Source organism: Lipotes vexillifer, unplaced genomic scaffold, assembly GCF_000442215.2.
Source record: "Lipotes vexillifer unplaced genomic scaffold, Lipotes_vexillifer_v1.1 scaffold916, whole genome shotgun sequence".
NCBI lineage: Eukaryota > Metazoa > Chordata > Mammalia > Artiodactyla > Lipotidae > Lipotes > Lipotes vexillifer.
Genome location: NW_006798383.1, coordinates 4413934 through 4439700, shown reverse-complemented (window position 1 = coordinate 4439700; position 25767 = coordinate 4413934). Strand labels below are relative to the sequence as shown.

The 25767-nt window shown below is 42.7% G+C and overlaps 1 protein-coding gene across 2 annotated transcripts; it reads right to left on the bottom strand.

Annotated features, from left to right (window-relative positions):
* Positions 1 to 1601: 1601 nt before the first annotated feature.
* On the bottom strand, positions 1602 to 24502 carry LOC103087887 (glutathione S-transferase omega-2). Of its 2 annotated transcripts, XM_007470444.1 has the most exons (7): positions 24438 to 24502; positions 18029 to 18250; positions 17652 to 17760; positions 15531 to 15753; positions 14486 to 14587; positions 3340 to 3446; positions 1602 to 1889 (listed from the first exon to the last, which is right to left on the bottom strand). In XM_007470444.1, exons 3-7 carry the CDS (start codon positions 17708 to 17710, stop codon positions 1730 to 1732), a joined length of 651 nt encoding a protein of 216 aa, XP_007470506.1. In that variant the 5' UTR covers positions 17711 to 17760; positions 18029 to 18250; positions 24438 to 24502; the 3' UTR covers positions 1602 to 1729. The 2 variants fall into 2 exon arrangements, with proteins under 2 accessions (XP_007470506.1, XP_007470507.1); XM_007470445.1 differs by lacking the exons at positions 14486 to 14587; positions 24438 to 24502 and having other exon boundaries at positions 18029 to 18056.
* Between the last annotated feature and the right edge of the window lie 1265 nt (positions 24503 to 25767).

The window sequence follows — 25767 nt, the reverse complement described above, 5'->3', positions numbered from 1 at the left end:
ACAGATTATCATACTAAGTGAAGTCAGACAAAGATAAATATATGATATCACTTATATGTAGAATCTAAAAATATGGTACAAATGAACTTAATTACAAAACAGAAACAGACTCACAGACATAGAAAACAAACTTATGGTTACCAAAGGGGAAAGTGGGGAGGAGGGATAAATTAGGAGTTTGGGATTAACAGACACTACTCTACATAAAAGAGATAAACAACAAGGACCTACCCTACAGCACAGGGAACTGTATTCAATATCTTATAATAACCTATAAAGGAAAAGAATCTGAAAAAGGATATATATGTATATTTATAAAACAGAATCACTTTGCTCTACACTTGAAACTAACACAATACTGTACATCAACTATACTTTAAGAAAAAAAAAAAGCTCCTGAAACAAATAAACAACTATAGCAAGGTTGCAGGATACAAGGTTAATGTACAAAGCCAATTGTTTTCCTACATATTATCAAGGAATAATTGGATTTTGATCTTAAAAGCGAAACATCATTTATTTTGGCACAAATCAAGGCAGGGGGCGTGGAAAATTAAAAAAAAAAAAACAAAGAAAACCCACAAACAGACTCACAGACGTAGAAAACAAACTTATGGTTACCAAAGGGGAAAGGAGGAGTTTGGGATTAACAGATACACACTACTCTATATAAAACTGATAATAAGAAGCTACTGTATGGAACAGAGAAGTATATTTAATATCTTGTAATAAACCATAATGGAAAAGTATCTGAAAAAGAATACATACATGTAGAACTGAGTCACTGTGCTGTACACCTGAAATGAACACAACACTGTAAACCAACTATACTTCAATGAAAGATAATTTTTTTAAAAAGAGAAGCATTCCCACTGCAAGACAAGCAGCTCCAAAAGCTCAAGGTTTAAAATCTCAACCAAGATGAGTGGAGAGATCAGGGGCTCCTGTGTCTTTGTCATCTTTATCACCCACACAGCCCAGGCTTGGTACACAACAGGCAACCAGAGGCATGTATTGGGATGAATTGAAAGCGTCTGTGACGCAAATCCAACAGAATGACCTTTACCTCTGACTGGGTTTGGGATGAGTGTCCTTTTTTAAGGCAGGATGTTGGCTATAGAACATTTTGTGAGCCATCCTGAGCCCTGACAGCACCGGTGATATTCTGACGTCGGTAGTCCAGGGTGATAATGGGTGTTTAATTTCCTGCTTTGGAATTCTTTCAGTCACAGGACCCTCGGTGCCTCCCGGGCCCACAGCCAAAGTCTGAGGGAGAATGAAACTCATGCACACCCACAGGGACTGCAGCTTTCATTTGCCAAATGGAGAGTATTTGGACTTGAAGCATTTTCTTCCCTCTCGACTCTCTCACCAGGAAGTTGTGGAGGGTGCCATCTGTAGTGACAAGCATCAGTGATGGGGCAGCCTTGAACCTCAACATCAACACCAACAACCTGGAGGTCAAACCGGGTCGATAACCATGGAACCGGGAGGCATACAGGCTCTCAAAATGCCCCTGGACAATCTAGCACTGAGATTTCTAGAGAATCATTGGACGCTGTGGGCTAGAGGAGCCATACAAATGATTATCAGAAATGATTCTGTCTCCATGTTTATTGGGAACCTCAAAAAAAATGAACAGAGATTGACTGCCCCACCAAAACAAGTGCTGATGCAGAATTACGACATGCTTGGGAATTCTGGGTGGCGAATGGGTGGACTGCAAGGCTCAGCAACTTAGCCCATAGTCAAAGGCATCGGGGTTGTTCTGAAAATAGAGATTCAAGAAGCCGAGGAAGATGTTCTTATCTATGAGAAGAGCACATACTGTGGGGTCCTGCTTCATGGCTGCGATCCAGAGCCGGAGCGCGGGGGTGTGGTTCACACAGCTGCAGGACAGGAGAGAATTGTTAGCACAGCTAAAGGGCAAAAGGGGGCATGGATCACTTTTTAGACTTAAAAGCTACAAGAAATGGATTTACTGGGGCAATAAAGTTATCTCAGTTACCTTACTATCACCTGAGCATAATCACTTACTGGAGGAAAATCTAATTCTTGGAATGGCTGTGTGTGCTTTAGAATTGCAAAAGTTGTTGCTTTTAACCCTGCAGTTAAAATGCTTGTGGACTGAGTGCTCTGGGGAAATAAGGTATCTGTGCTTCACTGTTTGCCAACAAAAAGACAACCCCCTGAAAGACACATCCTTCTGTCATTCTCAGATTTTACTTTAGGCGGTTTGAAAAAAATAAAGACAAGTAGTTTCCAAAAGCACTTTTTTTGGAAAGCAATGAGTAAAACAATCATTAAACCTTGAAATAATGGAGCTGAATGGGTCCTTTCAAAGACCGATCAGGATGTTTAGGTCTAGGATCTGTAAAGTGACTTGCCCAGGCAATAAACTTGTTAGTGTAAAATCCAGGAGAAGAGGTGAGGGTTCCTAATATGTGGTTCAACACTCTGTTCCCAGAAGAGACAGGTTTTTGTAAAGTTTATGGTGTGACACAGTTTTAAATATCCAAGTTTGTTATATCCGAACTTCCCTAAGTGGGACGCACAGGAGATGCCTCCTGGGAAGACTCAAGTGTGTGCATTATGAAGGAGACGCAGTTCTACCTCGGCAGGACTGGATTCCCAAACACCAGAGTGGCCGGCACCCACCATGCAACCGGCTGGCGTGAGAGCAGAGCCAGCACAAGTTCACCCTCTCCTGTGAGCATCGTGGGAACAAAGCACATGTTCTGCCCAGGGCTCCTGTGAAGCCTCCCTGAGTCTACCAGGCAATTTCTTCTGCCTTAAACATCCCTACATTCCCATGGCGTATGGCTGGCCATTTTGTTTGTTTGTATAACATCAAGCATATATTACTTTAAAAATCATTTATTTTTTGAAGGGTATGCCTATCTGGGGAAAGATTCCTTGGGGAACTAAGGTGTGAGGAGTAAGGTGTGTGGGATCCGCTGGGTGACACAGCAGGACCAGGTGGAGGGCCACCGAGGAAGCTGCAGACAAGGCGCCAAAACCCTGTGACTGAGACCCTTCCCCTGCTTCTGTGTTCACCACCAGCCTGTGCTGGGTGGGTGTTGAGGACAGCAGGCTCTGTAGCATGGCAGGAGGCTTTCGGACACAGTCTTACCAGCAGAAATATGGGTAAAGTTTGGGTCCACAGTTAGTGGCATAAGAGCACAGATGCATTCTGAACAAGGAAACACGTAGTTTAAAACCCGACTGTGTTTCACATTCACATGTGTCACATGTCCAGAGAAGGACAAATGGCACACAGACCATTTCAAGCACTAGGGCGACCCTAGGAATCCACAACCACACAGTTAAATGTCTTACTCAGCTATTCCATATACATCCAGCCGCTCAAACCAAGGCCAAAAGAGGTAATCAATCATGGATATACAGTCTCCACCGAAGAAGACTGTGTTCTGATAGCCAAGAATCTGAAAGTTTAAACAGAGCAAAAGCAAGTTAATTTACCTATATGCTAATATATTTATAGACACTAAGTACAAATATCAAATTAATTCCCAAAGAAGGAGAACCAAGACTTTGATTCTCCTTCCATTTTGTTAGGTGAATGCGTCTTCCCTTTTCCTGACTTTTCTTTCACCTCCTTTAGGGTCGTACTCCTGGCCATGCTCAGTCCTGCCCTCCTTTCAACCCTGGGGCATTCGTGCAGCTCATCTGACTGGAGGATTTTGAAGGACAGCCCAGCCCAGCCACTCCTTCTCAGCCTAGAACAGGTTCCTCCCTGTGCTAAGCTTTCCAGGGATGAGCTCAGCCCCTGGAGAGGAGGCCCTGCCCCTGACCATCACTGCCTGTTACTGGGAGGGAGGGGCCACATTAGGAACCCCACCTGTTGCAGTTGTGACTCCCATTCTCCAGGGTCCACTTTATCTGTAATAAAGGGGATACCACAGTCTCCACACATCTTCCTCTTTTGCCTTGTTTCTCAATCAATTCAAAAGAGCAGGGCTATCTAATGGGCTCGCTCAAATCCTAACACTCTCTTCCTATCATATTTTCTTTGTTTATTTGAGCTCTTTGAACTTCACGTGTATTGGCCACCCAACACTATCAACTTTTTACATTAAAATAAAATTTTGTATTCCCAAATGGGACAAATCAACCTGGACAGATGAATCATCAAGAAAACAGATAAACTCTTGACAGAGAGATAGCCAAAGACAGTGGTGGGGGAAAGGTACTTGAGAATTTAAAAAGCAACAGTGCTTAGCAGAGGTTTTGCTGGGCCAGGTCTTCCCACAGAGAAAAGTATGACGCTAGTTACCTAGTTAAATCAAGCAAAAGACTCTCTTTGACCCACGAAAAGCATAATCAACTAAATACTTCCCTGTAGGTACAGATCTAGATTCCTGTGTCCTTATCTCTCAGGCTTGATTCTTCACACTCCAGGACAGCTTGTTGCCTCTATGATGTAGTCTAGGGCTGAAGTTAAGAATGAGTTCTGGGAACTTCCCTGGTAGCGCAGTCGTTAAGAATCTGCCTGCCAATGCAGGGGACACGGGTTCAAGCCCTGGTCCAGGAAGATCCCACATGCCGCAGAGCAACTAAGCCCGTGCTCCACAACTGCTGAGCCTGCGCTCTAAAGCCCGCGAGCCACAACTACTGAGCCCACATGCCACAACTACTGAATCCCACGTGCCTAGAGCCGTGCTCCGCAACGAGAAGCCACCGCAATGAGAAGCCTGTGCACCGCAACGAAGAGTAGCCCCCACTCGCCGCAACTACAGAAAGCCCATGCGCAGCAATGAAGACCCAATGCAGCCAAAAATAAATAAATGTACAAAAAAAAAAAAAAAAGAATGAGCTCTGGTACCAGCAGACCTGGTCCTACCTTGGGCTCTACCTCTCATTCAACATGGAACCCAGGGCAATTTACCCATCTCCTCCTCCAAGCCTCATTTTTCTCATCTGTATAATGGTGGTAATGTTAGTGCCCTCCTCAAGAGGTTATGGTGAGGAGTGACGGAATCATGCATGAATATACATGAGCTCTCGTGATCAGAAAGCACAGAGACCCCCCAGAGGTCACATCTACAGAGAGCAAATCCTTCCCTAACAGAAAAGATCAGTGGGATCCTCCACCTGCCGCCCTTCTCAGAGGAGAAAGCAAATCTTGATGCCCTAAAGTCTATGTCTTCATTACCTCCCAGTATGGCATAGAGGAGACCACCCTGACTAGTGTCCTGAAAGTCTGAAAAAATGTTAGGTGGCATCACTTTGTTCGAGGAAGCTCACACGATGGTACTAAAGAGGAAGAATCTGGCCAATGAAAACTCAAAACAGAGGCTATTTTCAGTCATGTGTAAATAAGTCCTGATTTATAGGGGAAAGGAACAAATTATTCAGTTTTTATGCATTCCAGAAAGCCCCAAACCTTCTTTATGTTCAGGAACAGATAGTAATCACCCAAACGTTTATCACTGGCTTTGAAACGTATGCCTCCAGCTTCTTATTGGCCTTTCATGGCACAAACGAGAACTGAATCTAAACTGATGGACTCTGGAACTTCTATATAACTCTTCTGCTTCACATAGCAGAGGTAATCTTGAGAAAGTCCTTGTTAAAACAGACCACATATGGACATTTACTAGAACCCATGATGAGTCCTTTGGTAAAGTGATGAGATATATTGAAAATGAATAGCTGCTTAGTAATTGATGTTTATTTAGTATATATTTTTCAAGCTTTTCATTTACTCAGAGTAGGAGTCTGCCTTTGAATATATATGACCTTATAGATACAATCAATTTTTATATAAACACTCATAAAGCAATTTAAGCCTTATCAAGGTGCTTGGTACAATAAAAAGTCAAGATAAGCATATGGATGAAATGAATGAGGCATCAATTATCTTCTGCCAGCCTCTCCCTCGCCCCTGAAATACATTTACACGTTCCCTCGGACTTTCTCTAATCCAAGTGTGACATCAAAATTCCCTGGAGTTCTTGATACAGCTGTAGATTCTTGAGCCCTGCCTCAAACAGGCATTTCTCCACCAGATTTCATATAGAGCAAGTCTAAAAATCCCAATAGAAAAGCAGTCTTCCTATAAACCAGCACAAAGTGCTAGCTCCCCTATAGACACACTGCAGTAACCCAGGAGCACAACCTGGCCAGGCCTCCTTGGAGGTTTATTACCGTCTTCAGGATCTTCAATAGGAGAGCTCCCTCCTCTGCAAACCTGAGACTTTCCGGACATGTGAAATGACTTGTCCCCTCAGAATCACGGAACTTCAGTACTGGAAGGGCCACTGGGATTCTTCTAGTGTGACTTCCCTTCCATTTTTCCATTTATTTATACCATGCTCATTACACAAAGGTTGAGAGTTGCAGTGTACAAAAACGTGTACACTAAAATATTAAATATGAAAAATAATACCATGCTAAGATCAGGGAAAGTAAAAGCTAGAACAGAAGGTCAAAATAAGGAAGGAAAACGGTCTCAAGACATCAAGCCAAGGCTCCTGCAGAGTTCTTTAATAAATAAAGCTTTGGATTTGACTTGAGCTTCCTGGCAGTTCAAGTGGAGAGGAAAACATGCTGGTGAGCTGATTCTTGTCTCCTGCGTGGAAGCACAAGAGACTCTCGCTTACAGAGGAGGAAACTCCAACCTAGGGAAGTAAGAGGGCTCTCTGGTTAGTGCCAGAGCGGAGACAAAAACACCATTCTCCTAAGTCCCAGGCTAGTGTCAACCCTGTGTCACTCAACTTCAAATATGTATGTATGATGACTCTAATCACAGAGGCTTCCCCAAGTCTCTTGTGAATTCTTTGCCTGTTCTTAAAATTTATGTAGCAGCAAAAAGCTTAGAATCAGCAAACTCTGAAAGCCTCTTTGCCTCTACATCCAAGGACTGGCTCAGCTCTGAGCGTCACTGTGAGAACTTCCCCCTCAGTTTTCCTGTTTCTCAGTCTCTCTGTCAGGGGCTCTGCCAGAGCAGCTAACTAACCAAGAGGTATGACACAATCATGGCAAAGGAGCTTTTCAAAATTCTCTCCTTCCTGTTTCATTCCATGGATAAGAAGGTCTTCAGGCAACTTGACTCAAAAGAGTTCTTCTGTGTTCTCAGTTTAAACTAAGTCCCTTGCTTACAGCCAATTATCTGCTCTGACAAATTTTCAGATACTCAGAAGTAAAAATAAACCAACAGTCTTAATGTCCAATGTCTTATCGTTCCCAAGTGTTCTGTCATCAGAAACAAAACAGGAAGCTGTGGCTACATCTCGACCCACTTAGCAGTGCTTATGTTAATATCCAATGTCATTTTAAAAAACTGTTTTGAGTTATTCCTGTCACCTACCTGCCACATATAATGATATTGGCCATTCTTAATGTTGAATAGCTTTTCTCATGATGGACTCCCTCACTCTCAGAACTATTGTCCTTGGTATCATCAAGCAAGGCAAGATGGCCTGCTTAGAGAAGACACTTTTTCACCAAGGCCCTAGACATCCCCACAAGGCCATGCATGGCCTGGGGAGGGAACTGAGCCTCTAGCTTCAAGCCGTCAGGCTTCCTTAAAGTGTTCACACATCTTCAATTCAGATTAAGAATTGAGATATTTTAGGGAAAGCCATTTGATGTTCTGGAATAGTAGAAAACTCTATTTTTAAAACTTTTCTGTTCTCCAGTTCACTGAAAAATGACTACAGATCCTTTTCTTGCTTTCAGATGTGACAAGGGATTAGGAGTGAGCATGCAAATCAAGAGGGAGGGACTGCTTGGTGAGACTTGAGTATCTCTACTTCCACCCGAAACTTGAAAAGCCTGGAAGGGCCACTCATCTACTGCGAAGGCCTCTTGGGCTCCCCCAGGTGGACGACAGGAGGTTCATGCTAGAGCGCACGTAGAAGGAAGAAGCGTGCCGCGCGGGGCTCTCCCTCGTGGCCATCGTGGTGAGGCTCACTGGCCAGGGCTTTCCCGCCAGGAGGTTCAACAAGGAGGAAAAGGAAATCTGCAAAATTTTTTTAGGGAGCAAGATTGTAAAAAGAAGCAAAGCCCAGACTTCCTCAAACCAGGCATTCTAAAAAGCTTCAGACTACAATCTTGGACTCTCAAGTGCAGCTTCAATAACTGCACTTTAGACCTTGACTTGGCCACCTGCCCTGCACGTGGTCATTTACACCACAGCCGACAAATCCCGGACCTCTAACTAGGACAGCCTGGTGGCTCTCAGCGGGTGCTGCTGTCCTGGTTGGAGGAGGAAGAAAGAGGTTTTTCTTGATGGAAATAATTCTTAAGAAGCAGACCTGGGACTTCCCTCGTGGCACAGTGGTTAAGAATCTGCCCGCCAACGCAGGGGACACAGGTTCAAGCCCTGATCCAGGAAGATCCCACATGCCGCAAAGCAACTGAGCCCATGCACCAGAACTACTGAGCCCGCGTGCTACAACTACTGAAGCCCGCGTGCCTAGAGCCCGTGCTCCGCAAGGAGAAGCCACCGCAGTGGGAAGCCCGCGCACCACAATGAAGAGTAGCCCCCGCTCGCCGCACCTAGAGAAAGCCCCCATGCAGCAACAAGACCCAGTGCAGCCATAAACACGTAAATAAATAAATAATAAATTTAAAAAATAAAATAGCAATTTATTAAAAAAAAAATGAAGCAGACCCCCCCTCCCCCAATAAAATATACACAAAGCCACTTGCTGGTACATCAGCAATGCAGGCCCTTATCCAGAACAAGAAGCAAAGTACTCAACTCCAGGGCAGAAAAGTTCACATAAGATAAGGGGAAGATTCTCAAGATTTCAAATTTCAGGTCCCTGCTACACTGACATACTATAGGTGAGGATGAGCTAACGAAGATGAACTGATTCCCTTTAAAACAAACCAAGGGTACAGAACAAACTTAGAGTATAAATAAAGCCACTTCTCTAGAAAGAAGCCTGAGAAGTAGGGTCTGTGCAGAACACGCCCCTCCTACTGACCACCACTTACAACCTGGAGCTCCCTGTGAAGATTCGGAATGCAACCTGTCAACATTTGGGGGGATCAAAGGACCACCCTGAAAATTCTATCCTGGAATACTTTTCATGGGCTTAATTCTTTTGTCAAAATATATTTGTAAGATAGTAGGGGGGAAAAGCTAGTTGGGTAAGTCTTGACAAGTCAAATATCTTTAAAGTGATGGGTGGTGGATGAAAATATAAATGAATATCAAATCTCTGAAGGAGGAAAGGATTTCCTATGTATAAAAGTATCAGAAGAAATCACAACAGGAAAGACTTATAGAACAATAATGTTATATTTATATATGTACAAAACAAAGACAAAACGTTAAAACAAAACCAAAAAATGTGCCTTAGAAACAGGCCAATATCCTTTATATATAAGGAACTCTAAAAAAACAAATCAACATGGAAAATCAGTAAGACCTTGACAAACAGATGGGTAGTAGACCATTTTCATAAATAAAACACGAAGAGATGGAATATTTTGGGGGAAAATCTACCACCTCACTAGCAATCAAAGAAATATACATTAAATCAACGATGAGAAACTACTGTTTCTCAAAACAGGCAAATATCTTTTAAAATGAAATCTCCCAACAGTGAAAAGGGGATGATACAAAGGGCATTTTCCATACACTGAGGGTGGGGGGTATACAGCACATGTCTTGGAGGAAGCAATTTAGCAACATCCAGCTCCAGCCTCTAAAGTGGTCATACCCTTTGATCTGGTAACTCCGTTCCTGGAAGTGCAGCCTAAGGACATATTCTAAAATAGAGAAAAGGATTTTTATGCAAAGAAGCTGCTGTTGCTGGCAGCATCATTCACAACGGTAAGCAACTGAAACAAACTAAATAACTCTAATGAGTGTTGCTGGATAAATAACTATGGCTTATACATATGGCAAATTATGCAGAATGAAAAGTGATTTTTTTCCATCTTTAATAATTACACATCTAGCAGAGAAATGCATTCTCATTATTTAAAAAAAATTCAAACACAGAAAGCAGTATAAAAGGTAAAGACTCTCCCTTCCTATCCCTGCTCTTAACCACTTTTCTTTCCCACCCCTGTGCTAATCCCCTTCCCAGTAGCAGTCACCAGTAGGAATCTGATGTGTGTCTCTCCAGACATTTTTCCAGGCGTTTATTTACATGTATATATATATATATATATATGCATATATAGTTAGGCTTTGTTTTCTTCTACAAAATTGGATCATATCACTTGTATTACTGTGTAATTCATTTAATATTTCTAGGCAATCTTTTCATCTCAGTACACATGGATCTACCTCATTCTTTTTTTTAAATAAATTTTAAAAATTCTATTTATTTTATTTTTGGCTGCGTTAGGTTTTTGTTGCTGTGCGCAGGCTTCTCATCGCGGTGGCTTCTCTTGTTGCAGAGCACGGGCTCTAGGCGCGCAGGCTTCAGTAGTTGTGGCTTGTGGGCTCTAGAGCGCAGGCTCAGTAGTTGTGGTGCACGGGCTTAGTTGCTCTGCAGCTTGTGGTATCTTCCCGGACCAGGGCTGGAACCTGTGGCCCCTTCATTGGGGCCACCAGGGAAGCCTTCACTTAACCATTCTCTATCTAATGTACATTAAGGTTTATAATTTTTCACCATAACAAATAAGGCTGCTCTAATAAACACCCTTATACCCGTAAATAAGCATTAATAGAGTTTATTAAAATATGGGGAAAATCCTTATGTCATAATGGTAACCAAGTTCTACATACAGTACAATTTCAACTACATAATAATATACATAAGAAAAGGAGAGAAAAAAATAATAACAGTGGTTGTTTCTGGGTAGTGGGATTATGAATTTCTTTTCTTAGTTTCTATATTTTTCTGTATTTTCCAAACTTTCAAGTATTACTTTATAATCAAAGATGAGTAAAATTAATTTTTAAATAACAAGAAGAACTATTATTCTATTGTTTACATGGTGGGAGAAGGTATAGAGGAAGTTTATTAAAAGAAATATAGCAAATATTAGTTTACCTAGGAAGCAGCTGTCAGAATTGGACAATGAATTAAGTTACCAAACTAGCAGCACTAAAACTGCTCAAGTAGCCACGGTGACTAGAAGATAACCAGCTCTCTAGTGTGGAGGAATGGTGATTACAACCAAAAAATGGCACGTAGGTGGACATGCTGAATTAGCTAACAAATCCAAGAGAACTGACAACATATGTCTGAGCCAAAATCTCATAAATGAATGTTCACAACAACACTATTCATAAGAGCCAAAAAGTGGAAACAACCCAAGTATCCATCAACTGATGCGTGGATAAACAAGATTGGTGTATCCATACAATGAAATACTACTAAGCCATAAAAAGGAGTAAAGGATGAAACTTGAACACATTACACTAAGTAAAAGAAGCACATGGAAGGCTAACGTTAAGTGATTCCATGTATATGAAATGTCCAAAACAGGGAAATCCATAGAGAAAGAAAGTAAATTAGTAGTTGCCTATAACTGGGAGGGTTGGGAAGAGATGGGGAGTGACTGTAATCTGGCTGAATCCTGTCCTTCACTGCACTTGGACTTGAATGGACTACTTCCATAATGAAAATATTTCAAATGAAGTCACCGCCACCCGAAAAAAGAACAGCTGAAAGGTTCTGCCAACATTCCAGTCCACAAAGATAAAAGAAAGATGGGATTAAGTGCTATTTTGAAATGAAAGTCAGTAATAAAGATCAAAAAACTAAAGCTTAAAAAAATTACGCTGCTGAGATTAATGATTCAGTAAAGACTAGCAATTGGCTTGAAGACAGAACGTGTGGTTAGAGAAGGACAGCCCAGCAGTTTTTAAAACTCAGGAAAATGTTCAGAACAGGAAAGCAAGAGGGGAGCCTGCTGGTTAGAAAGAAAAACAGCAGTAATGTACCTCAAAGAATTGTAAAAATAACATAGAAAAATATGGTTATATAACAAGCACAATAAGCCTTTAATTTCAATGAAACTTTTTTTTAAAGAAAAATTTAAAAGTCAAACAGGGCATTTATTTCAAAAGAAGAAAATGTCAGTGTAAGGCTGCAAAAGTTAAACTGAGCCGTTTGCTTGAGGATAACGTGACAGAAAATTATACACTGGTCTCTTAAGTTGTTTATCACTCAGAAAGCCCAAGGATATTTAAGATATTTTCAACTCACAGAAAATCCTGATTGTACAAAACCATGGGAAGAAATTGTACATGTCATCTCTATTAATAGAGAGGGGCCATCTCTATTAGAATTATTCCGACAAGTTTCAATTTCACTAGAATCTCCTAGAGTCAATACACTGGTATTGAGAGGAATTAATCAAATAATTCAAGCTCAGTGGGCATGTTTCAGATTCTGATATTGCTTTTGTTGTAGTTATAATTCCTGCTAACATTTTAGGGGACAAAAGCTACATTCAAATCTGGTAGAACAATGCTGAATACTCAGTGGTCCTTAAACTAGCCCTGGTTTAGGTAGCTTTCACTGATGCTATTTATTAGATCTGACAGGGTTGTTGGCAAGATTAATTGAGAGGATGTATTCAAAGCACCTGTAGCATCATGCCTGGCACAAAAATACAGGTTCACTTCCCCTGGAAGAACGCAGCTAAAGGACTGTGCCTCCGTCGTAACATTATACGTTTCTTTAGCAATCTGTAATTTTCAAAGTTCATCCATCATCCAAACACAGAGTAGGAGGAACACAGTTCAAAATGTGTTTTTAATTATCTCTGAATTTAAAGGGTTTTGTTTCCCAGCTCCTTTCCCTGGCCCAGCAATTAACTGTAAAAAGGTAACCAGACATGATAAAATCAGTTCAGCTAATCTTTGAAGTAAAGACCTTAAACATTCTCTATGGGCAAGAGCTTTCAAACTTCTTTTTGAAAGCAGAGGTCCCCCTCCCTCTCCAAATTCGAGCTTATTGGATGTCTTGTTAAATCCGGTGATAAGAGCAGGGCTGGTCTGGCTGAAGCAGGATCTGGAACCACCCACCAGACCTCCCCTACTCAGTGGTCCCTCTGTAGAACCCCGAAACTCTCTGTTTTAAAACACTCCCTCATCCTATAAATGTGGAAACCAAGGCACAGAGAGGTCCAGAACCTTACCAAAGGTTCTGTAATCTAGTAAAGCCAAGTCTAGGATCCAAGAGTCTACCTCATCCTAGTTGCCTCCTTGGAGTCAAGACCACAGTCTGTGTTCTCAGGACCAAAGGCTGACATTTCTTACACATGACTATTCATCATCCAGAAATACTGCAACTGTACAAATCTAAGATAGGCAGCTGCAATTGTAAATAAACTGAACTGCTTCCACTTAACAAAGGTCAAATGGAAGCATATTAGTAATCAGCCTTCCCTTTAGGGGATCAAAATAGCATTCTCTGGCTGCCAAAAGAATTACAACCTACCCATAGGGGGAATTTATCAGTTTCTGGAACAAAGATAAAGGAAGTCAAAGAACCGCCTTCCAGGTTATTCTAGATGTACAGGGTAAGTAGCCCTATTACTGCTGGATTTTTGGGGGGCCTCGCCACAGGGCTGGTGGGAATCTTAGTTCCCCAACCAGGGATTGAACCCAGGCCCTCAGCAGTGAGAGTGCAGAGTCCTAACCACTGGATCACTGGACCACCAGGTAATTCCCCATTACTGCCAGATTAATGGAGGATCTGATAACAGTCATTGCTCCTTGCTTACCCATAGACACTTTCCCCTTCTTTCTTGATTATAGAACTCTGATTTTATGCAGGGTGTTCCCAGCTAAAAGACTAAATTTCCCAGCCTCCCCTGCAGATACTTATGACTTTACAACTAAGTTCTGGCCAATGAGATTTAAGTAGTCATGGGGCAGGACTTTTAGGAAAGCCTTTAAAGTAGTATATGGCCTTTTGCCATTTTTTCCTTTCTGTTGTCCTTTCTGTGACCTGGGATTTGGATGTGATGGTTGCAGTTCTAGCAGCTATCTTGTTATTTTGAGGATATAAGCCTTGCACCAAAAAGAACAGAACAGGAAGAGAGAAAAAGCCTCAGTCCCTGGTAACTTCATGAAGAAGGCATCAAAACAGCCCTGTACTACCTTTCCTCTGTGTGTGTGTATGTGTGTGTGTGTGTGTGTGAAAGAATAAATCCTTAAAGGACAAATTTACAGTGGTTAGGTCCCTTTTACTAGCAGCCGAACACAATCTCTAACCAACATAGACCTTGGACTCAGTGGCAGAAGCTAGAGGATCCATGCAGGAATCCTTAAGGAATGTGGTGATTCTGGGAAAGGAAGAAATTCATCACATGCCCTCCCTCACTCCTTGCCAGATTTTCAAGAAAAGTTCCAGAGCAGGTTAGCAGAGGGCAAGTACCCACAAGTTAAAATCAGATGCCTAGTAACTGAACTTATCAAAGTCTGGCAGGAAAAGAATAAATCTGTGAAAGTGGAGGGTGCCAGGGTGACCAGGGTGAGGACCTGCATCACTTCTTCCACTGCATCTGGCCAGGAGGGGGGCCCGTTTTGTACCTCTTCCAGGTTGCAGAACTCCTGACGCAGGGCTAGCTTCAGATCAGCGCATTCTCTCCCACATCTCAATGCTATCAGACACTCCTTGGTCAAATGTGGGACCTGATCAGAGGACACAGGTTCTTAGTGGAGAAGTCTGAGGGCTCCTGCTCTGCCTAAAAATGCAGCCAGAGCTTTGTCACTCCAGCTGAACAGGCCAACACCCATATCCAGGCTCCCCAGCTCCCTCTGAGGGCTACCTCTGTGGTTTCAGGAATCCACTTATCACAGCACCCTGGTAAACAAGGTGTTTTAGAGGGGGCTCTCTGGTGTTCCTTACTTGGTCAGCTATTTCCATGCTGTACAATCTTGGGTAGGGCATTTACCCTCTCTAAGCCTCAGTGTTCTCATCTGAGGAAGGAAGCAATAATAATACCCACTTTAAAGGGCAGTGGTGAGGATTAAACGAGTTAACCTTTATAAGGTAGTTAGAACAGTGCTTGGCACATCACAAGTGCTCAACAGACATCAGCTATTAATATCAATGAGTTATTTTTGTTTCTTTTCAAAGAGAACTGTCTTAAAATTTCTCCATCATATTCTCTCCCACTATCAACAGGTGCCCCCTTTTCTCTCTTCTACACATTTCCTGGATGGTTGGCACTCTTGTTCCCCATAAAGGCCAATCTCCTTCTGTGCATTACCTTTTTCACACCCCAATTTTTTTTTTACCTGGGATCTTGGAAATCATTCCTTTAAAGTATCACCAGTTTTCAATTCTTTCAATATTCCTGTCTCAAGTTACACAGTCATAACTATGCCATAACCGTAACTCTTGAGACTGCTAGTTCAAATGGAAAAGTACCTATCGGCTAAGCCTTTAACCTTTAATATCAGAGGTCACAGCTTTACTATAATTCCACACCAGTTATCCTCCTAAGGCACACATATGTATTAAAACATATCAATTTCACCAACGATTTGACTTTTAAAATGGATTAGAGTTTGGGAAAGACATACAAAGTAAAACAGAGTGTAAGTGGCTTTAAAAAAAAATTGGATATACCTTATAGAATAGCTCCAATAACATCTTTTGGCGAGCTCGCTCATAAGAGTCACAAGGATACAGCTTCCTTCCAGGATAAGCGTCATCCAGGTATTCACAAGCAATGACAGATTCATAGATCAGTTGACATTTGCTGTTCTCCAGGACAGGAATTTTGCCAAAAGGGTGCTTTGTAAAGTACCATTCAGGCTTGTTTCTCAGGTTAATGTTGATAACTTCATGTCTTACAAAGCAAAGGGAAAACAGGACAGAACAAAAATGAAAGGCTTAGGCAGGCACACATTCATCTTGAAAGCAGAAGCAATCAATCTATAAAATTAAAATTTGCAATGAGTTTTTTTTTTTTTTTTTTTTATGCGGGCCTCTCACTGCCGTGGCCTCTCCCGCCGCGGAGCACAGGCTCCAGACGTGCAGGCTCAGTGGCCATGGCTCACGGGCCCAGCCGCTCCGCGGCAAGTGGGATCCTCCCGGACTGGGGCATGAACCCGCGCCCCCTGCATCGGCAGGCGGACTCTCATACACTGCGCCACCAGGGAAGCCCATGAGTTTTTTTTTTTAATTTAGGTATGTACAAAGAAAAATACATGACAACATCGTCTTCATTCCTGCAGTAAGATGTGCTAGATGTTTTCGATGACTTATCCCATTAGCTCCTCACGATTCCCCAGTGAATCGGGGAATCATGATGAGCAGCAACGGAGGGGAGGCAAAGAAAACATTTAACACAGCCCCTGTGAGAAATAAGCCTCCTTGTGGTTGAATCTCCTGCCCAAAATCACCCACTAAGAAGTGGCAGAGCTGAGATGGGAGGCCAGGCAGTCTGACTCAGAGCTCACAAGCTTAACCATGGCACCACAGATTTCAGTACCTTTTAAAGTTTGAAAGTACAAATCTGATATCTGGAGACATTTTTTGTTTGCCACAACTGGAGGGAGGGGGATTCTACTGCCATCTAACGGGTAGAGGCCAGGGATGCTGTTAGACATCCAGCAGTGCACAGGACAGCTCCTCCCTCACCAAACACACAGAGCAAAGAACTATCCAGCTCCGAATGTCAACAGTGCCAAGGGTGAGAAACCCTGCCCCAAAGAAGTATTTACATCAGTTCCTAAGCTGCCACTTCATCACTGGGGGTAAAACATCAATTGTTATTTTTCTTAAAAAAAAAAAAAAAAGTAACCTTAAGGCCAAGTAGAATTGAGCAAGAGGGAAGAACCTGGAAATATAAGCCATAGAAACTCCACAGAGCAGAATTACATAAATTTCTTTAAAACGTCTCTGTATTAGTCTCTGCATCTCTTTAACATGAATCCGAAACTCCCGAACTACCGATTCTCCAAGGCCAGAGTCAAGAGGCTGGAGTAACACTTCTCAACACCTTGGCTTTGAGCTGGTCCATCCAGCCGTCCACATTCCAGCAAAGTTGCTCTGCCTTCCAAATCCAGATGTCCTTTGCAAGAGCTCGTTTTGCAAAATTCCTTCTGGACGGGTGTGTACCTATTTATCAGGTGTGTGGGAAACTTCAAGACACCTCTTTGAAAGCAGTTCCTTCTATTTCACTGTTTGGAACTATTTGTTCATTCATTCAAAAAATAGTTTTAAGCACCTACTACGTGCCAGGCTCTCTTCTGGCCCATGAATAAGAGAGACAAGTCCCTACCTTCAAGAACTTACATTTGTATGTGTGTCAGTGTGTGTTTCTATGTGTGTTGGGGGAGAGGCTGGGAGATGTAAAGGAAAGACGGATAAACAAATAAGAAAAGATTGCAAGCGCAATGAAGAGAACAGAATTGACCTGAAGACGCCTGGGGTGGGGTGGGGTTTACACTGGACAGAGCAGTCAGAGAAGGCCCAGGTAGCCTCCGTGGTGCCTTTCTTCACAAGCTCTAGGGGAGGAACCAGCTCACCGAGCCATCATTCGGTTTACTCTGAGCTGTCCTAAAAGTCTCCTGCACAGGCCTGTCTCTGCATTTCAGGACGGCACTCTCAAGAACCTGTCCTTTGCTAACCGTTTATTGACTTTGCCTCAGAAGAAAGGCACAGAGAGCCTCTGAAATCTGACCAGGGCTCCCCAGATATCAGATGTTCCCACGCACCTATGGGGGCCCCCCTGCTTCTCACCTGATGCCTTTGGCCTGGAGGACCAGGCGCGTCCTGTGCGCGTAGGGGCAGAACCTCATGCTGTAGAGGCGAATCAGGCCCTCTGGGACAGGCCCTGGGGGGGCGCTCCCTGCGGGCGGAGGGGGATACAGGGAGGCGGATTAGCCCAGAGGGGAGAGGGGCTCACTCGCCTCCCCAGGACCCTAAGAGGGCCACGGGTGCTCTGCCTCCCGTGTCCCAGAGAAGACACCTGTTTTTTGCACGTGGCTTTTGTGCGGAGGAACCCTGTCTCTCCTCGCCACGCTGGTCTGGAGGCCAAGGCCGGCAGCCACCTCACCAGAGCCAACATCCAGCCATGGGGCACCCCCAGCCCGCGGACAGCTGTCAAGAGGACTCACCTTTCCCCAACGTCCTGGTCGCATTGTCAGTCACCCTCTCCTGGTGTCTGCGCAGTGACCAAGGCTCACAGTTGTGGCCATGTGGCTTGCTGCCGCCACTGCAGGCTCCAAGGACAGCAGCGCTCCGGCTCTCCCCTCTTGCCCCATATTCAGCTTTGGAGCAACAGGGCAGTGGCGAGGTAGAGGGGGAGTGATCCAGGATGGCAGCTAGGATTATTCAACCTGCAGAGACATAGCCCCAGATTCGGAAGCCGTAGCAGGAGTGGGGAAAGAACAAAAAGCAAAAAAACCAAACAACGAAAAACAAACAAAAAACACCTGAAGAGTACACCTTGCTTTGAACTCACAACATCCTGTGCGGCCTCTTCTCTGCATCAAGAATCCGTGAAGACATGCCGCGATGTGGCTAGGCCCGTGAGCCATGGCCGCTGAGCCTGCACGTCCGGAGCCTGTGCTCCGCAACGGGAGAGGCCACAGCAGCGAGAGGCCCGCGTATCGCAAAAAAAAAAAATCTCTTATAAAAAAAAAAAAAAAAAAAACCGAGAAACCAGCTGATATGAAGCAATATCCAAAATATATCATAAAGTAAAAAAGCTAACTGTACAACAGTGTAACATGTCCCCATTTGTGTAAACAAAGCATTGTATGTGGCATCTTCCTAACAACATACACATCAATAAGGAGATGTGTAAATTGATTAAATAAATTAGTGTAACTGTACAGTGGAATGTGGAATTTTATGCTGCAGTTCAAAAGAATGGGATAGTACATGTGATAGATAAAGCTCTCTAAGATATTAAGTGAAAAGGGTTGAAGCAAAACAGTATGTGTATCACCTTTTTGTATAACATATGTTTCTATTTTCACAAACATATTTTGGAAAGACTCAGAAATAATTAACAGTGTTTAATATATAGGGGACCAGGGACTGGGAGATGGGGCTGGTGGGGAAGGCAGGACGGTATACTTTTACTTTTACTTTTTACTCATCTGCTCTGCTTGAATTTTCACTCTGAGTACTATTAAAAAGCATAGTTTAGGGCTTCCCGGCGTAACGCAAAAAAAAAAAATCTCTTTAAAAAAAAAAAAAAAAAAGAATCCGTGAAGAATGGGCATTTAAACTCCACTTATTTCAAAAGAGTTTTATAAAAAATTGACCGGGGTAACGCTAACGTTTTCTTTCCCATTCTAAACCCTCCCTCTTGTGTATCTAAGACAATTGGCCATATCCTGTGTATAATGAGTACTTTATTTATTTATTTATTTTTTTTTTTGTCTTTATAATAGAAAATGGCTAGAATCTCATATCTGTTCTTACATTCAGTCTGTTGTGACACAGTTCCTTTTTTTTTTTTTGCGGTACGCGGGCCTCTCGCTGCTGTGGCCTCTCCTGTTGCGGAGCACAGGCTCTGGACGCGCAGGCTCAGCAGCCATGGCTCACAGGCCCAGCTGCTCCACGGCATGTGGGATCTTCCTGGACCGGGGCACAAACCCATGTCCCCTGCATCGGCAGGCGGACTCTCAACCACTGCGCCACCAGAGAAGCCCATGAGTACTTTATTTTAAAATAAGGCCAAACTTTTTCATGATCTAGCAGATAAGAAGAAAAACGTATTGGTGTTAAGATCTTGCACGACCCTAAAAGTGTCTCCTTAAATTTTGTGTCCTCATTGCCTCACCCTAGTTCTGGCCATATTTATGAGATTTTACTCAAACTATGAAAAACTGGTGATGAACAGAAACAAGATACCTAGAGGCAAAGACAAATTTGTGAGCTCTTTCCAACTCCCAGTATAAATTTCAGAGAAGACCCTTTTTAATTACCAAGGACACATTGCGAACAGCCAGCAATACAGGGGCTGCTTGGATAGCATGCCCATCTACATGAGATAAAGGGGGTAGCTATCTTTTGCTCTGACCTTAAGAAGCTGAGATCCTAAAATTTAGCAGGTGGAAATACAATTCTTTTAATTTTTACAGGATAGAGCTGAAATGGGAATTGCTTGTAAATGCATTTTATGGGGTTGACAGGTAAGGAAGGAAAGAAAAGTATTATGTTTCACTCACAGTGACTAAATGATTTCCATGGGTTACCTTATTTGATTCCCACAACCACTCAGTCAGCTATTATTATTATTCCTATTTTACAAGTTAGAAAATAATCTCAGAAAAATAGGAAATGCCCTGGTGGTACAGTGGTTAGGACTCGGTGCTTCCACTGCTGGGGGCCCAGGTTCTAACCCTGGTCAGGGAACTAGGATCCCGCAAGCTGCACAGCGTGGCCAAAAAAAAAAAAAGAAAAAGAAAATTATTTGCCCAAAGTGACCGGTTAGTAGGGTTGAAGAACTTTAGAAGTCTGAAGTCTGGCTCATTGACTTGGCCTCTAAAGCTGGCAACAGTGTGGAGAGGAAAGGACATAAATACCAAAAAAGATATAGTGCATAATAGCTGCTCAACAAATGTTAGCTGAATCTAAATATCTTTTATTAAAGTACCAGAACCTAATTATGTAGCTTATGAACGGGCACCTTTTGGTCTTTGGAATTCCAACCTATCCAGAAATTCTTGGCTAACAGTGTTTACATTTTTTTCTGCTGAATAAGAATCTTGGAAAATCTTCAGAATAGTCACTAGACTACATTCTTTGCTAAGTTACTCAGAGTGATTTTATGTAAGATATGGTAAGTTGTCACTTTCTAAGAACTGGGGAATGGCAAAATGTATGAATAAATGTCCTCTGGAAAGAAAATGCATATGTGCCACCAAGAAGCCTGGCATTGGAAAAGACAAACTGGTTCTTGACTTGTCATGCTGGCAGTTTTGCATCTGGAAGACAGAGGAAGTAATAAGATAACTACTCTTCTGGAGCTCATTTTGATCAAAAAGTACAAACTGGAGGGTAAAATAGGAACAATCAACATAACCATGTCATGTGAGACAAGGAGCTGACTCCTGATCAGACAAATATAACACTCACATAGAGAAAGTATATTTCAAATAGTTGAGAGAAAATATAAACAGATTCTAAAAGGAAAGGCCGTATGAGGAATGTGAAATTCTCAAAAATCAAAATAAATTATATTAACATGGATTAGGTGCTTTATGTGTATTAACTAATTTAATCCTTAAAAGAGTCCTATAAGGGTTGTATTCTTGCCTCAGTAAACTGAGGCTAGCAAGGTTAGGTCACTTGTCAAAAGCCTCACATCTAGTAAGAGGTGCAAAGGGTACTATGAAGCCTGGAAGTTTGACTCCAGGGCCAGCACTCTAACCAGGATCTTAATCTATACGAGAGATGGGAAAACTTTTTTTTCTGTAAAGGCCAAGACGGTAAATATTTTAGGCTTCTCAAGCCATCTTGTCTCAACTACTCAACTCTATCCCTGTAGGGTGAAAACAGCCGTAGATAATATATAAATAAATGGGTGTGGCTGTGTTCCAATAAAACATTACTTATGAATGTTGAATTTGAACTTCATATATATTTTAATAGGCTTGGTTTTTTAGAGAAGTTTTAGGTTCATAGCAAAATTTAGCCGAATATATAGAGGTTTCCCACTAACCTCCGACCCCCACACGTGCACAGCCTCCCCGACTATTGAGCATCCTGCATCAGGGTGGGAGGGACATTTCTTACCATTGAGGAGTTCTACGTACTTTTCACATGTCACAAATCATAATTCTTCACTTGATGTTTTTTTCCAACCATTCTTAGTTCTTGAACTGTGCAAAAATGAGCACTGGGCTGGACTCGGCCCACTGGCTTTAGTTTGCCCATCCCTGGTATACACTGACAATGACTGGATTAGCAATAGCTAAGCTAAGGATTCTATTTGTAAAGTAAAAGTTTCCTGGCTCCACCTTTCTACCATGCCAGAAGAGAATGTATTTTCATGTTGTGTCTCCTCATTCCCACCTTTTCAAGAAAAGCAACTCCGAGAGTTGGAAAATATTGTTTATTAAAAGTATGGCTGACCCTTAACAACTAGGGGTTTCAGGGTGCTGGTCCACCACACAGAAGAAAATCCAAGTATAACTTTACAGTCAGCCCTCCGCATCCGTGGTTACGCACCTGCAGATTCAACCAACTGCAGATCATATAGTACTGCGGTACATATTTAGTGAAAAAAATCCACGTATAAGTGGACCCTTGCAGTTCAAACCCATGTTGTTCAAGGGTCAGCTGTATACCTGTATATGGGAAGTCACATTCTGAGATGATGCAAGTCTATTTGATGTAGTCAGGGGAGAATGGACAAAGGGATGGAAAGTTCTTCCTCTGAATGGAAGCAATATTATGTCAAAGTTCTCACTGGGCACTATACTCAAACCCTGGCTTTGGCACTTAGGCAAGCTATCTAACCTCTTTGACCATCAACTTCCTCACCTGTAAAATGAGAACACTAAGCACCTACTTGAAGGGTTTTGATGTAGTGTATGAAATTGTTCAGGTGGCCGTCCTCAGTACAGTAAGAGTTTAGTGTACTTCAAAATTAATGATTACTACTAGTGAATAAGGACACATTTTTAATAGCATAGTGCATTCTGATTTTATATCCAAAAAGATAAAGTGCACTGCAATTCGGCTTTGCCAAGCACATTAGAATTAAAATTCAACTCAGAATGCTTATTTCATCAGTTACCAGTTTAATACCAATTGAATGGGTTGAATGCTGCAGGCTACCTTTCAGTAATGTGGTTTTTAATCTTACCACTGAACACTATGGTTTCCCTAGAAAGATTTTAATTATGATCTTTAAGCTTAACCCTATTTCCTCTCTAAAACTCAGTACCTCTTTGAAATCCTCTTTGCAAATGTTCCTTGTATATCATGTTTACACCTCTATTATACTGAGTCACTCAAGAAATAAATGGTAATAAGGCTATATTAAACCTACTCCAAATTGGTTTCCAGCTACCTGAAATATGACGGCATCTGTTTTGAAAATGGGGAGAACTTCAGTCCTGGGTGATGATGACTTAAGCCTTCTAGGAAAAAAGTGCCACCACATTAATAATAGTCTCTTCACTCTATTTACCTGAGTCTCTGTTTTGAGGAGAGGAAGTGGGGTTTGCATTTTGCAATTAAAAAAAATTTTTTTTTGTCACACCAATCTCTGATAGTGACAGAACCTGGAGGACATTCCTCTTAGTATTTCAGAAGCCTAATTTACATGACAGATTGTTACTGGGAGTTCCACTATTATTCACCAAGTTCAAAGAGTTAGGCAAGTGAGGAAAAAGGCTCTTTTTCAAACGGGCCTAGATTTAGGACTTATTTCAAAGAAGTTAGGATCAGAGAGAATCCTGTATTCTAATGTCTTTGGGACATTAAATAAGATTACTAAAGTTGTCAGTGGGGGAACTTCATCTTCCCACTGGGGAAAGCAGGGTCAAAGGAGACTTTCTTTTTAAGTACCCTGATTCTGCTTTCCTGTTCCTATTTTATAGCTTAAAGGATCAAAGAAAAGAAATTAACAACCTTATATAATAACACTTGAATAAGCAAAGGCAGATTTTCAAGATCCTAAAATAAGCCAAAATGAAACATTTGTAAAATCAAACAAATTTCGATTTGTTTGGGTTTCGAAAAGGAACATCAACACTTCCTGTCCTATCCCAGGAACAACAGTGGTGTGTCAAAAAAGTGGCTATAGTCCTCTCTCAGCTCAATCTCCAAAACTTAAAAGTTGATGAATAAAGAGTCTGAGGCAGAGGCATATTTAAACACTTATTTTAAGAATGGTCTGAATGACTGTTAAAGAGTTCAGGCTGGGTTTGAATCACCTCTTCAACATTTACTGGTCGACCCTGGACAAATCACAGCAACTTTCTATGCCCTGATGTTCTCATCTGTAATTCAGAGCTAATGGTACCAACACATTGTATGGTCTGGGTTGAAGTAATTCAGACCATATGGATGAGAAGCATTTAATACGTAGCAACCGTTAGCTATTATTTTTATTATTTGAATGTTGCAGGGAAGACCATAGTTCTGACAATGTTCTGACAAGACAGTCTGTCTGTGCCCTATAATGTAGCTAAATTAGTGGTGCCCAATGCAGGGCTGACAATTAGTGATATGGGGTCGTCTTTACTTGTCTCCAGCCAAATCAGAAAACGAGAACAATTTAATGACTTTTTCTTTCCCCTTTAAGTTAAAGGTATTCGCTTTAAAGACATGTTCCTTACTCTCAGACTATAGCCCTTGCGCTTTTTTTTTTTTTTTTGATGGTAAAATCTCTGATGAAACTTTGAAGTAGTTGAGCTTTCTTTTAAAACGGTTTTACGCAAAATTAAAAGTTGGCAATCCTATTCTGGGTTCCCAAATTCGTGAAAAATCTCAAAATTCAAAATTGACCTCTAACCCCTCGTCCCTTCAAATGCTACGCAGGCAGCAGCAACCCACCCGGCGCAGGTGAAAAGAAAGACGGGCCCGATGCACGTCCAGGAGCGCGGCGGACGGAACCGGATGTGGAGGAAGAGAGCCGCCGGAAGAGGCGGGGCCCATGCGGAAACCGCCCCCTAGAACGCGATCCTATCCGCCAATTGGCCGCGGCGCCCGGAGCTTCAGCCAATCTTCCAAGCCTTTGTATGTGCCCCGACCTCGCAATGCCAAGCTGAGCCAATGGGCGGCCGTGTTACAGGCTCCTGGGTCCCGGAGTCTTGGGTCCTCACGGGTGTCTGTGGCTGGCCAAAATGGAAGCCAGGTAGTGGCTGGTTATGGCACCTCAATACCCTGGTCTACGTCCAACCGAAGTCTGCCCGCAGCCTGCCCCGGGTGGGGCAGGCGGACGGCGGCAGAGATGGGTCCGCCCGGAGCCTGGGCGTTGGTGGCGGCCGAGGTGGGCGGCTGGAGGCCGTTTGTGAAGTCAACCAATTCTCAGCTGCCTCTCAGGGTGCGGCCCCCTGGTCGCCTGCATCACCGTGGGGCGGAAGACTCATTTCAAATGTGAACTCCCCGGCGCACCCTACCGAATCGGAAATCCAGGGTGAGCCTTAGGTGACTGTTAACGCGCTCTTACGTTTAAGAATAAGGACAGGAAACTAGACTGTACTGGGGCAGGCCGACAGCCCGCCCCCTAGTTCTGATATAAGAGCCCTTTGCTGGGTGTGTTTCCCCAGAACTTTCTGCCAGCGTCTTAAGGCCTCACTTAACCTCAGGACCGTAGTTGAGTCATCTGTAGAATGAAATCCAGCCTTATATACTGAACTGATGGAGGTGGTCTTCACAGTATTCAGTTACATATATGGGACACCTTCTGTGTGCCCAGCATAAGATTTGGTAGGAAGGATTTGAAGGGGTTAGTGACTGGAGACTGGGAGAACAAATAGGAGACCACCTAGTCACCTGGCTTTGAGGTGACGTGGGTCTGGACTCAGTGGCAACAACAGTAAGAAGAAAGGTGTAAAATTGAGTCAGTGATGGAAAGGAAAGAATGAAGAATTGAAAGGGTCTTAACTCAGAAGCCAGAAGACAAACTTGAAAGGACATCTCTTGAAATGACAACACGGTATCCAAGTGGAAATGTCCTTTGGGCAGTTAGAGATCCAGATTGAAGTTCAGCTCTCACTAGAGGTGATTTAGAGGTTTTCAGCATGGACTGTGATAGAACCCTTAGCATCCTTTGAGCATCCTGAGACAGGAAATGTGTTTACATTTCTGCAGGAGGAAAGCCCACAGTAAGGCCATAGTGTCAAATCAGAGAAGGTGATCCAGTGAGACATGAGAGCACTTG